Consider the following 12752-nt stretch of genomic DNA (forward strand, 5'->3'; position numbering starts at 1 on the left):
GGCAAAGGAGTTGAAAGTGCACCTGCTTTGCAGGAAGCAGATGTATGAATGGGAAAGGGTGCTCAACATCACTAGCCATTAGGGAAATGCAACTCAACACCATGAGATACCACTTCACACCCACGGGGATGGCGATTAGAAGCAAAACAAGAGGAGAATAAGTTTTGATGAGGATATGGAGAAATTGGGGCCCTCAGACACTGTTGTTGAGTGTACAATGGAAGCATCACTGTGGAAATCAGTGGGGCGGTTCCTCAGTAAGCTAAACATAGAATGACCATATGGCCTGGCAACTCCACTCCTAGATACACAACCAGAAGAACTGAAAACAGGTGTTCAAACAGAACCCTGTGCAGGAATGTTCACCGCTGTGCTATTCACAACTGCCAGGAGGTGGAAATTACCCAAACACCCATCACCTGAGGACCCGATGCACAACATGTAGTCCACCCATACAATGGAATATTATTCAGCCACGAAAAGGGAATGAAGTGCAGATCCATGCTACCACCTGGGCGAACCATAATGAGACCATGATGTTAAGTGAAAGTAGGCAGACACAAAAGCCACCTATTTATTCTATGATTACATCTCTAGAAATTTCCAGAATAGGCGAGCCTCTATGGACAGGAAGCAGGTTCATGGTTGCCCGGGGTCTAGGGGAGGAGGAAGGCAGTGGGAAGTGACTGCCTGACTGGGTACAGGGGTTTCTTTTGGGGGAGGTTCCAACGTTTTGGAAGTAGATAGTTGTGTTGGCTGTCCAACACCACCAGTTATGCCTGGTGCCACTGCATTGTTTCTTTTCTGTACAAGATTCCTGCCCAGTAGACAGAGTTCCCTCAAAGAGAAGGTCCCATGGGCAGGGGTGCATAGGGAGCTGCTAGCATCCCTTCTTTGCAGGCCCAGGCCCAGGCCCAGGCCCAGGCCCAGGCCCAGGCCCAGGCCCAGGCCCAGGCTCACGAGGGCCAATGGGAAAGCAGTGACCTCACAGAACTTATGTATCATACAGCCTGTACCTGGACCAATGAGGGGCCAGACAGGGGTCGCTAGGATACAGCGCAGGAGCCTCCGTACCGGCCGTTTTGAACGGTTGAGACCAACTGGCACCTACCTGACCGCACTGAACCGCACCGCACTGAACCGCACCGCACAGCACTGCAGATCTAGGCGGATCGGAGACAGCGCAATCCAGCGCCCATCATGTCTGGGCAAAGGAGCCGTGGGGGGTCTTCTGATCACCAGAGGCGGACCCGCAACCGCAGCCGCACCACCAGAGCCGACTTGACCTTCTCTGTGAGCCACCTGGAGCGCCTCCTGCTGGACGGCCACTACACCCAGCGTCTCAGCCCCAACGCCCCCGTGTACCTGGCGGCCATCATCCAGTACCTGACGGCCACCGTCCTGGAGCTGGCGGGCAACGAGGCCCAGAAAATCGGCTGCAGGCGCATCACCCCAGAGCTGCTGGACATGGCGATCCACAACAACGCACTGCTCAGCGGCTTCTTCGAGAACACCACCATATCCCTGGCTGCCCCGGGCAGGCAGTAGCTTCCCGACATGGCTCGGGGTCCCGGGCCCCCACCCCTCCCAGCCCAGGCGGCCTGGCGCCTTGGGCAAAGTTATTGAAAATAAAGTGTTGACGGAAACCCATGTGCCTTCTTCAGGTCACTTTGGGGGGGTGGGGGGGGAGGGTGGTGGGATGGGGCTGGTGGTGTGTGTCCCGGGAGCGGGGGTGGAGTTGGGGATGACAAGAGGAGCAGCCCCTCATGGTGACAGTGCCCGGGGGGTCCAGGGCGGGGGAGGCCGGCTGGGGTGGGGGGAGGCTGGGGTATGCAAGACCCCCCATCGCCTCTGAGCAAGTCAGAGCCTGGCAACGTCCCCGGGAGGCTGGTGTTCACTGGGGTGGAGTGCAAGGCCATGACTCAGGCGTCGTGATAGGGTGAAGGTGCAATGCCAACCCGCGTGCAGAATGGAGGGGTGGTTGGCATCGACTCTCATGGGGCAGTGGCCTTGACGGGAAGATTGAGGACTGATGGGGGTGGGGGTATTGGACAAGCAATAAAGATGCAAAATCGGAATGAAGGTCATGAAGGATCAGGAGTTTTTTTGGTCCTGTTCCCTTAGAGATGCTAGGAGACTCACTGAGCAACCTGGGTAAACAAGGTGTCACCTAGCAACAGTGGGTGCCTGGCCAGGGCTGAGCCTGGATTCTCCATTTGCATATGCCGCTTGCACCAGGCAAGGTCTAGCCCCTCAACAGTTTTGCATGGGAACTGTGCCCCTGGAAAGGCTTTTCCCCAAACCCCTCGTTGGTGTGTGTAACCTGTTCTCAACCAGGTTCTTCATCAAATCACTCGATTTGCATATACCTAGGGAAGGGGGCCTTCGTTTCTGAAAGCCAGATTAATAACGGACTCTGATACCCATATTTTAAAATAAAGAATACTTCTTTTTGCCCTATGTAGTTTGATTTTGATTATGCCTACTGCTTCTCTGCCAGTGTACTAGTCTTTCACTGAACCACAAGGAAGATTTTCTCATTGCCAGGCAACCAATGAGAGACTGTCACAGCCCATCCAGTGAAAACCCACTACACTTCCAACTCCCAATTTTCTCCAATGGACTCTATTTGTAACAGCCTCTCCCAACTACCCCCATTCCTCTATAAAGAAACAGTTCCTCTCCTTTGTTCTCTGCACTTGCCTATGGTTTTGCCATAGTTTGTCCTGAATTGCAATTCTTTGCCATTCCCCCAATGAGCCCATTTTTTTTAATATTTAAATTTTTATTTTTTTTTTTTCAATTTTTTTATTAAGGTATTATATGTGTACATATCTTACCATTGCCACCCCCCCACTCCCATATATGCCCTCACCCCCCAGAGTTTTGCATCCATTGGTTATGCTTATATGCATGCATACAAGTCCTTTGATTGATCTCTTATCTCCCCCACCTCTCCCTAACCTTCCCCCTGTAATTTGACAGTCTGTTTGATGCTTTACTGTCTCTGTATCTATCTTTTTGTTCAAGTTTATAATGTTCTTTATTATCCATAAATGAGTGAGATCATGTGGTATTTTTCTTTCATTGACTGGCTTATTTCACTTAGCATAATGTTCTCCAGTTCCATCCAGGTTGCTGCAAATGATGAGAATTCCTTTTTTTTTATGGCGAATGAGCCCATTTTTGTTGGTAAAATAACTGACTTAAGTGACTGTTGTTGTTTTTTAGTTCAACACAGTCATGGATAAATTTATGTATGAACACAAATTTTCATTTTTCTAGGGTAAATACCCAGGAGTTGGACTACTGGATCATATGAAAAGATTTCTCAAGCCCCTGCCCAATTATCCTCATCCTCATATCCTAGAGGCAACCAATGTTCTTATTTTTTACACCACATAATAGTTTGGTCTGTTCTAGAACTTCAGATTAATGGATTCATACATGTGAGTACTTTCAGTGAAGCCTCTTTTGAGATCCACTCATGTTGTTGTGTGTATCAAGGATTCATTCCTTTTTCTCAGTGTTATTTCGCTATATTGATAAGTCACACTTTATTTATACATTCAAATGATGATGGACATCTGGCCTGTTTTCAGTTTTTATTATGAAAAAAGCTGCTGTGAACATTTGTGTTCAATTTTTTGTGCACATGTGTGTTTTCATTTCCCTTGGGTAATTCCCCAAAGCGGAAGTGTTAGTGTTAGGTGTATATCTAGCTTTATAAGAAAGTGATAAACTTTTCAAAAGTGTTTGTACCTATGAGGGGTCAATATGTAATACTTTCAACAATAAAGATTTTTTAAAAAAGCGTTTGTACCATTTTACATTCCCACTATGTTTGAGGGTCCTAGTTCTTCCATACCTTGCCAACATTTGATGTTGTCAGCAAGTTAGTTTTAGCAATTCTAATAAATGTATAGTTATATCTTATTGTGGCTTTAATTTGCAATTACCTAGTGACTAAAGATGTTGACATTATTTTTTTTTTCATTTTTCTTCTTCTTCTTTTCTCCCCCCTCCCCCCGCCTGCCTCAAGGCAAGGTGTTTTCCCATAGGGTGTGTCAACTGTTTCCTGTTGAGCATATTTTTGACTTGCCAATAAAGTGATGTTAAAATCTCCAAAATGATTGTGATTTTTCTAATATCTAAATAATAATTTCAGCTCTCTTATGCTTTCTGTTTGTGTGGCATATATTTATACAACCTCTTCTAATCTTTCTTTGTCTTTATATTTAAAGATAATCCCCTTTTTAAATTTTCATTTTATTTGGGTAACATTTAAAATGAGGTTCATCCTCTTAATAAAAATTTAGTGTGCAACACATTATTGTTGGATAGGTATAATATTTACAGTAGATCTCTAGAATTAATTCCTCTTGCTTATCTGAAAATTTATGCCCATTGATTAGTAACTCCCCATTTCTCCCTCCCCTTTGGCCTTAGAAACTACCATTACACTCTTAGATTTTGTGAAACTGACCATTTTAGATACCTCATGTAAGTGGGATTGTGCAGTATTTGTCTTTTTGTTAGTGGCTTATTGCACTTAGCATAATGTCCTCAAGGATCATTTGTATGGTTAAAGAACATCTTTTATAGACAGCATGGAGTTGAAGCTTGCTTTTATTTACAGTGTGATTATCAGATTAGTCTTCTATGTTGCCAGAACTGAAAGTAAGGCATTAATATTTTAGAGATGTTGGAATCAAGTTTTAGTTGGAATTCAAGCTCAAAATGCTCTTTTCTCCCCTTTCCCCAACAGTCCTTGCATAATGGAAGGTTTCCACAAGTTCATAGACTAAGAATTTGGGAATCAACATCTAGTTACCCATTCTACCTTTTTTTCAGATTTTTTTTTACTTGTACAATGGTTCATGAAACTTAAAATCCTACTTAAGATCCCGAATGTCTTTTAAAAAATTAATAGTGTTTCTTTACGCCTACCTAAGACTCAAGATCCAAAAATAAAGGCAAGGTTTCTTTAAAAAGTCCACATAAGAATAAACTCAAAATGGATTAAAAGTTTAAATGTAAGTTGCAAAATCATAAAAATCCTAGAAGAAAACATAGGAGGCAGTAAAATTTCAGACATTTCTCATAGCAATAGTTTTACCGATGTGTCTCCTCAGGCGAGGGAAACAAAGGAAAAGATAAATAAATGGGACTACACCAAACTAAAAAGCTTTTGTACAGCAAAGGAAACAAACAAAATGAAGAGATAACCCACTGTATGGGAGAACATATTTGTCAAAGATACATCTGATAAGGGGTTACTTTCCAAAACATATAATTTATACAACTCAACACACACAAAAAATCCAATTTTAAAAAATGGGCAAAGGGCCCTGACCGGTTTGGCTCAGTGGATAGAGCATTGGGCCATGGACTGAAGGGTCCCGGGTTCGATTCTGGTGAGGGCATGTACCTTGGTTATGGGCTTGATCCTCAGTGGGGGGCATGCTGGAGGCAGCTGATTTATTTTTCTCTCTCATCGATGTTTTTGGCTCTCTATCCCTCTCCCTTCCTCTCTGTAAAAAATCAATAAAAATAATATTTTAATTAAAAAATGGGCAAAGGATCTGAATAGACAGTTTTCCAAAGAGGACACATACATGGCCAATAGACATATGAAAAAATGCTCAATCTCACTAATCATCAGAGAGAAACAAATTAAAACCACAGTGAGATTTACCTCACACCTGTCAGAATGGCTATCATCAATAAATCCACAAACAAGTGTTGATGAGGATGTGGAGAAAAGGGAACCCTCATGCACTGTTGGTGAGAATGCAGACTGATGCAGCCACTGTGGAAAACAGTTTGGAGTTTCCTGAAAGAAAAAAAGGAACTACCTTATGACCCAGTGATCCCACTTCTAGGAATATATCCCAAGAAACTAGAAACACCAATCAGAAAGGATATATGCACCCCTATGTTCATAGCAGCACAATTTACAATAGCTAAGATCTGGAAACAGCCCAAGTGCCCATCAGTAGATGAGTGGATAAGAAAAGCTGTGGTACATTTACACAGTGGAATGCTATGCAGCTGTAAAAAGGAAGGATCTCTTACCCTTTGAGACAGCATGGAGGGACCCAGAGAATATTATGCTAAGCGAAATAAGCCAGAGAAAGATAAGTATCACATGATCTCACTCATATGTGGAATCTAATGAACAAAATAAACTGATGAACAAAATAGATCCAGGAACATAGAAGCATGGAACATACAATAGAGTGGTGAAGACCTGGGGGGCGGGCGGGCCCAGGGTGGAGGGGGTCAATGGGAAAAGGGGGAACATCTGTAATACTTTTAACAATAAAGATAAATTAAAAAATTTTTCTATTACAGTTGATATACAATGTTATATTAGTTTCAGGTGTATAGCACAGTGATTAGACATTTACATAACTTACGAAGTGATCACCCTCATAAGTCTAGTAGTACCATCTGACACCATACAAAGTAACTATAATATTATTGACTGTATTCCCTATACTGTACTGTACTTTACATCCCTGTGACTAGAGAAATAGTCCATTTGCTTTTTCTTACCTTTTTTTCTCCATTTTTTTTCTGGGTGTGGCTCTCTCTCTCTCTCTCCCTCTCTCTCTCTCTCTCTCTCTCTCTCTCTCTCTCTCTCTCTCTCACACACACACACACACACACACACACACACACACACACACACACAGTAGACTCTTTGTTTATGGACAATGTGAGTCTTGAATGAGTTTGAAGCTAGTAATTCTAAAACCCAGTGCCCTTGTGAGCTGGATGCAGGCAATTGAGGAAGCACAGCACCAAGTGGCTATTCGGGGACAATTTCTGAGCTGCACAGGCTTGCATTTCCTACTAGAGCCGAGTTGCCTATGTCTGGCATTGTGCTGCAAGCAGCCCCAGAATTTTCAGGTGAGTTGATAATTTCTGATGCTCTCTCTTCTTTTGACAGTAGGACAGTCCCCATCCCTACCCACCACACATCTAGTTATTCCTATTATTAGTTACGACATTTAGTTATTTAGATATTACTTATTACTACTGTATAGAAAACAATATCTGTGAGTTGATAGAGAAAACAGGTGTGAGTTGATTATTTCCTGACATCGCTGATCAGCACCACTGAAGTGGAAGGGAGCTATACTGAGCCAAAGCATTCTTAGAGCACAGACAATGGAGCTAATTTGGGAGTGAAATGTAAGGGAGAATAATAAAATTGATGTTAGAAGAGGATAGAATAGGAGAGGAGAATTTATTTTTATTATAAACCCAAGAGATTCCCTTGACAAAAGACCATGTTTCCCAAGTACTTCTTGCCGTTCTGGGGACATGAGGGTCTTATGTTTATTTGCAAGAGGAAGGTGCATGGTGTCAGAGAACTGGTAAAGCAAGAAAAGGAAGTCGAGAATAAACAGCCTATGAGGTCTTCTGAGAGACACACTGAATACCTCTTTTTCCCCAGGGGTCTAAGTATTGTTTGGCTTTTGTGAATGTAATGTTGCTGGGGAAGGTCTCTTCCTGTTGATCCTGAAAATATCCCCACAGCTCAGGGTATAGAAAAAGATTGGGTTCAAGACCAAATACTTTCCCAGAGAACAGAAAGATGGAGTCTACATTAGTAGAACAAAGTACACCTTCAACACAATTACCTTAGTCTAGATGTCTTGTCGGTGGGGGACAAATGTGTAGATTTTATCCGATTTGAAGATTTCATGCCTATGGTAATAAAACTGACTCCAATTTGTCTTTCCAGTTGGTTTATGTACCACAGCTCTTGACATCCTTCCCTCTGCCTCCCTCCAGAGGTCTCTTTGGGACATTACATAAAGTGACACTGGCCTTATGGTACAGATAGGGAAATGGTTGAATAAAAGGCAGATACGGGGGTTGGGCAAAAGCAGGTTAAATAACCAGCCCTTATTACCCTAAGGTTAAATAATAAGAAAGGACATGACATAAAAACAATAATAGTAACAAATAATACAAATAAATAATACAATAATTAATAAATAAACTCTGTGTTTCATGCACTCACAACTGTAAAAGCACTTTTGCCCACCCCTATATTTGACCACTGGAACAAGTAAGTGGAAAAGCCAAATCTACTACTTTGGACAATATGATGATGAGGATTATCCACAGCATCACTTGGAGCTTATGAGACCACTGAATGGTTAACTCTTTTTCAGTTCATTCTGAAGCAAGACCCTGGTCCATGATTTAATGTTGGAAACTTATAGCTCCTGTTGATTAGTTGAGTCAATAGTTTAAATGCTAAATTTAATGCTGTTACCTATTCTCTCTTGTTTCATTTTTGATGATTGCATTTTTGTTGTTGTTGAAAGTTTAATAAGGTCCTTATTCCAACTCTAGAAAATATGATGATACCCAAAGTCACTAGGGTCCACAGCCAAATGCATACTATTATTTTCTTTTTGTAGAAGAGGAACTTAAGACACAGATCAGTTAAGTAATTGATGGAGGAAGAAAGGTGGAGGTCAGTGCTTGAGGTCTAGTACCAATTAGCAAATGTGAGGAGGGCATCAGAATATAGAAAATAAGAAATGAGTTGAGGGGTCTGCACCTAAGAAGTTTAGAAGTAGGTCAGGAGGTGGAGAGCACAAAGGATGGAGTTTACCAGTTCAGGACAGAGGATGCAAGGACCTGAGGGCTGCCCTAGCCAGTTTGGCTCAGTGGATAGAGTATCGGCCTATGGGCCAAAGGGTGCCAGGTTCAATTCCAGTCAAGGGCATGTACCTTGGTGCGTGCAGGAGGCAAGCAATTGATGTGTTTCTCTAGCATTAATGTTTCTCTCTGTCTTTCCCTCTTTCTTCCACTCTCCCCAAAAAATCAATGGAAAAATATCCTCTGGTGAAGATTAACAAAAAAAAAAAAAAATAAATAAAATAACCTGAGGGCCATGGTATCTTCTGACTGGGAGATGTTTACATTTTACAAGTGAAGAATTGCTGGCTGCCCTGGACTCTCCCCTCTCCCCTCGGGCCTTCCCTGGTGTGCAGGTCAATAGATGAACTCTTTCCCAGATTTTCTCCGTGAAAGGCTACATTGTATTCTGGAGCTGATTTTAGGTAGGGTTTGAGTTCTGTGAACTCATATACATACCTTTCTTATTAAATCATAGGCTTATATCTTTTTCTATTAGATCATACATCAGAAATGGCTTTAATGACATGTGATTCTCAACAGAGTATACATGTTCTGGTCATTTGAATAGATAGTGATCTAGAGTGTAACATGGAATTAGAATAAGCGAAATGTAGCAAGAAAGTTGAATATGAGTGGTTGTGTATGTCCAAGGGCAGAAGACAACGGTGCAGACTTGGAAGTCAGATATGCCTGGATTTGACTTCTAGCTCCTTAATGTATGTTTTTCTCTAGTCACTTTTACCTTTTTGTTGATTCTCTATATTTTAAAAGCATTTTTTCATGCTACCCCTCCTTATAATTTATATGATTTTTGTAATGGTGACTTATCTTTGTTGCTTCTGTTAGTTTAATCTGTTATAGTCAATAGTCTTATTTTTTCCCTTACCTTATTTCTCTAATCCTTTTACTTCTTAGTTTTACTTCCTAATTTTTAAATATATTTTATTGATTTTTTTTTACAGAGAGGAAGGGAGAGGGAGAGAGAGCTAGAAACATCGATGAGAGAGAAACATCGATCAGCCTCCTCTTGCACACCCCCTACTGGGGATGTGCCCGCAACGAAGGTACATGCCCTTGACCAGAATCGAACCTGGGACCCTTCAGTCCGCAGGCTGACGCTCTATCCACTGAGCCAAACCGGTCAGGGCTTACTTCCTAATTTGTTCCCATTTTTAACTTGTGCATTCTTAAGCACATGTCTTTCATCAACTCAGGAACTTTTTATATCCAGCTTTAAATTTGGTCAATTTTTCCTGTTCTTTGAGTGGGATTTTCCCGAGGCACATCAAATATCAACATGTTAGCTTTCCATTGTCTGTCAAATATTTTCCAGTTCATTTTCATTAACAACTTGATTTTATATACAAATACATTATTCTTAAATTATTTAAGACTCAATTTTTTTTCATCCAGTGTATACCAACTTTATTCATGCATTTCCTTTTTACTTAAATTTGTTCTCTCCTTATTATGTCCGAGTACTGTTGCAAACAGGTCTTTTTAAATTTTTATTTATTTTTTAAATTACAGTTTACATTCAATATTATTTTGTATTGGTTTGAGATGCATTTTCCCAAAGCTGAATGATTGAGAATGAGATTATACTCTGAAGAATTCTTGTTATCACTCTTGAAACTGTAAATAAAATAAAATTGAATTTAAAACAACAACACACCACACAGCTAAGTCAGTTTGCATGTAACATCTGGGCCAAAAAGTCTTGAAGATTTAGAGTTTTTAAATGGAATGCCATCATACTTTTGGTCACATACATGATCATACAACACCAAAGAACCATGCTGATTTTACATAGTCGAGTTAAATAGGGGTTGCAGAAAGATTCCTACTACAAATATAGAAATGCGCCAAGAAATCAGTCATGATAATTTGTGGGTTATAGGTAACTCTCAGAATAGAAGCATACATGTGAATTCCAATGCACACCTGACACATTTGCCTTGGACACCCCCCTCCAACCACACCCCCAACCTGACATTGCACCAGATACATTTGCATTGCAGCTATCCGAGTAAAATGATCTCTGTAGACTCATTGTCCAGTGTAATTGCATACTAAGTACACTGTCAATTTCAAATGAATGAATACATCTTGGAACTGAAAGAGAACTCTTTCTGCTTTCTGGGGCCTGACAAGCAGATAAATTATTCCCATTTTATAGATGAAGTAAATCTAAACCACATGTCAGGACTTTTGGAATGGCTTTATCATAGATTTAGAGCTGTAGCAACAACGATGTATGGAATCAAATGGTCCCCATGAATATGTATGGCGTAGATAAAACAGGAGAAATTGGGTGATCACATAGATAGATATAGAAATGCACCAAGAAATGAGTCATGATAAAAACACATAGTTTAAGTATTTAGACAGCAGTGCAAAATAAAATCCTGATAATGAAACAAAGATTGGGATAGGGGGTGAGGCGACTTGGGTGGAAGAGGAAAAGGATAAAAGGCTTCTCATTTTTATGGTACAGTTTTGGGGAAGCGAGCCATGTGTTCTACTCTGTCCAGATCATACTGCTTTTTTCTCCCGCTATTATGGAAAGAAGCCTTTGGGGTACAGGTAACTTTCTGTGGTGGCAAGAGGAATAAGCTAACAAAGGTAGAACCGCTGTGATCAGTAACTTTTATTTCCCTCCAAATGCCAAGGCGGTGCCCGCGGTCTGGCCGCAGGCAAAGTCACCAGGCTAATGTGAGTCATCCGATCCCCTGTCCCGAGGGGGAGATGGTTTCTTGCAGCACGAGGTGAAGCAGGTGGTTCTGCTCGGCGCTCAGCAGCGGCCACAGCTCCACCTGCAGCGCCTTGACGGCTTCCGTGTCCTTCTCGTGGGTGGCCATGACCAGGGACTGCAGCAGCAGGAAGAGGTCTTCGGGGAGCTGGCCGCTGCTCTCCTGGCCCTGGCTGTCGAACGCCTCCCAGGAGTACTTCTCCAGGGTGTGGGCGTGCTCCGGGAGCAGCTTGGCGGGCGGGGGCTGCAGCAGCAGCAGCAGCAGCACGCGGGACACCTCGCACCGGACCAGGATGTCCGAGAAGGCGCCCAGCAAGGCACCAGAGGGCGCAGCCGCAAAGCCGGCATTCGTAGGGCGCAGCGAGGTGGACAGGACTGGGACCGTGCTGGGTCTGAGCTGGGGCCCCTGAGGCTGAGGCTGCATCAGTGGATGCGACTGCGGCGGCGGCGGGAGCGGCGGGAGCGGCGGCGGCTGCACCGGGTGGCTGCCGTGCTCCTGCGCCAGGCGCTGCATGCGGGTGAAGATGGCCAGGGCGCCGTTGTAGTCGCGCGCCAGCAGCTGGCAGGAGGCGGCGTCCCCCAGCGCCTGCAGCGCGGCCAGGGGCAGCTGCGACAGCTGCAGCTGGGCGGCGCGCTGGAAGTGGCCGGCGGCGGCGGCCGGCTGGCCCAGGTCGCGCAGGGCGGCGGCCAGCTCCAGGCAGAGGGCGGCGGCGGCGGCCGGCTGGCCCAGCTCGAGGTGCAGGCGCACGGCGGCGCCCAGGGCGCTGGCGGCCGCCTGCAGGGGCTCCCCGTAGGCGGCGGGGCAGGCGAGGCGCTGGCGCGCGTCGAGCTCCTGCTGCAGGAAGAGGCGGGCGGCCTCGGTGAGCGCCAGGGCCTCCCCCGGCCCGTGGAACAGCGCCTGGTGGCAGCGCGCCACGGCCAACTGGCACCAGGCCGCGTAGGGCAGGCACTCCTGGGCGCGCAGCTCGCGGCCCAGCTGGGCGAACTGCTCGCCGGCCTCCGCCACGTTCGGCTTCCGCAGGAACCGCTTCTTCAGCTTGTTAGACACCTGCCGGTACCTGGCCAGGAAGTCCCCGGTCTCGGGCCCCAGTCCGGAAAAGCCACCCAGGCCGCTAGAGGACGCCGCCATGTTCCCAGCCCGAGCGCTTCCTCTGGGCGGACTTTGTGGGTGCAGGCAGCTGACAGCGACGTGCCCTGCGTCCCGCTTTGGCCTCCCTCCCACAGAGCAGGCACAGGCATCGCACGCCCTGTCGTTGCCGTGGTGATATGCAAATATAGGGCGCCCTGGGCGGGGCCTGGCCTAGAACAATGAGTTTAAACGAATCAC

The 12752-nt window shown here is 44.6% G+C and overlaps 2 protein-coding genes across 2 annotated transcripts; one reads left to right on the top strand and one right to left on the bottom strand.

The window, feature by feature from the left end:
• Window positions 1-1090: 1090 nt before the first annotated feature.
• LOC103304828 (histone H2A-Bbd type 2/3-like) lies at window positions 1091-1551 on the top strand. The gene has a single exon (XM_008161620.3). The coding sequence runs from the start codon at window positions 1201-1203 to the stop codon at window positions 1546-1548; it is 348 nt and encodes a 115-aa protein (XP_008159842.1). The 5' UTR covers window positions 1091-1200; the 3' UTR covers window positions 1549-1551.
• A 9751-nt stretch (window positions 1552-11302) lies between these two features.
• Window positions 11303-12626, bottom strand: LOC129148553 (40-kDa huntingtin-associated protein-like). Its single transcript, XM_054713659.1, has one exon. The coding sequence runs from the start codon at window positions 12552-12554 to the stop codon at window positions 11394-11396; it is 1161 nt and encodes a 386-aa protein (XP_054569634.1). The 5' UTR covers window positions 12555-12626; the 3' UTR covers window positions 11303-11393.
• Window positions 12627-12752: the final 126 nt, after the last annotated feature.

This window comes from Eptesicus fuscus, chromosome 1, assembly GCF_027574615.1.
Source record: "Eptesicus fuscus isolate TK198812 chromosome 1, DD_ASM_mEF_20220401, whole genome shotgun sequence".
Classification (NCBI taxonomy): domain Eukaryota; kingdom Metazoa; phylum Chordata; class Mammalia; order Chiroptera; family Vespertilionidae; genus Eptesicus; species Eptesicus fuscus.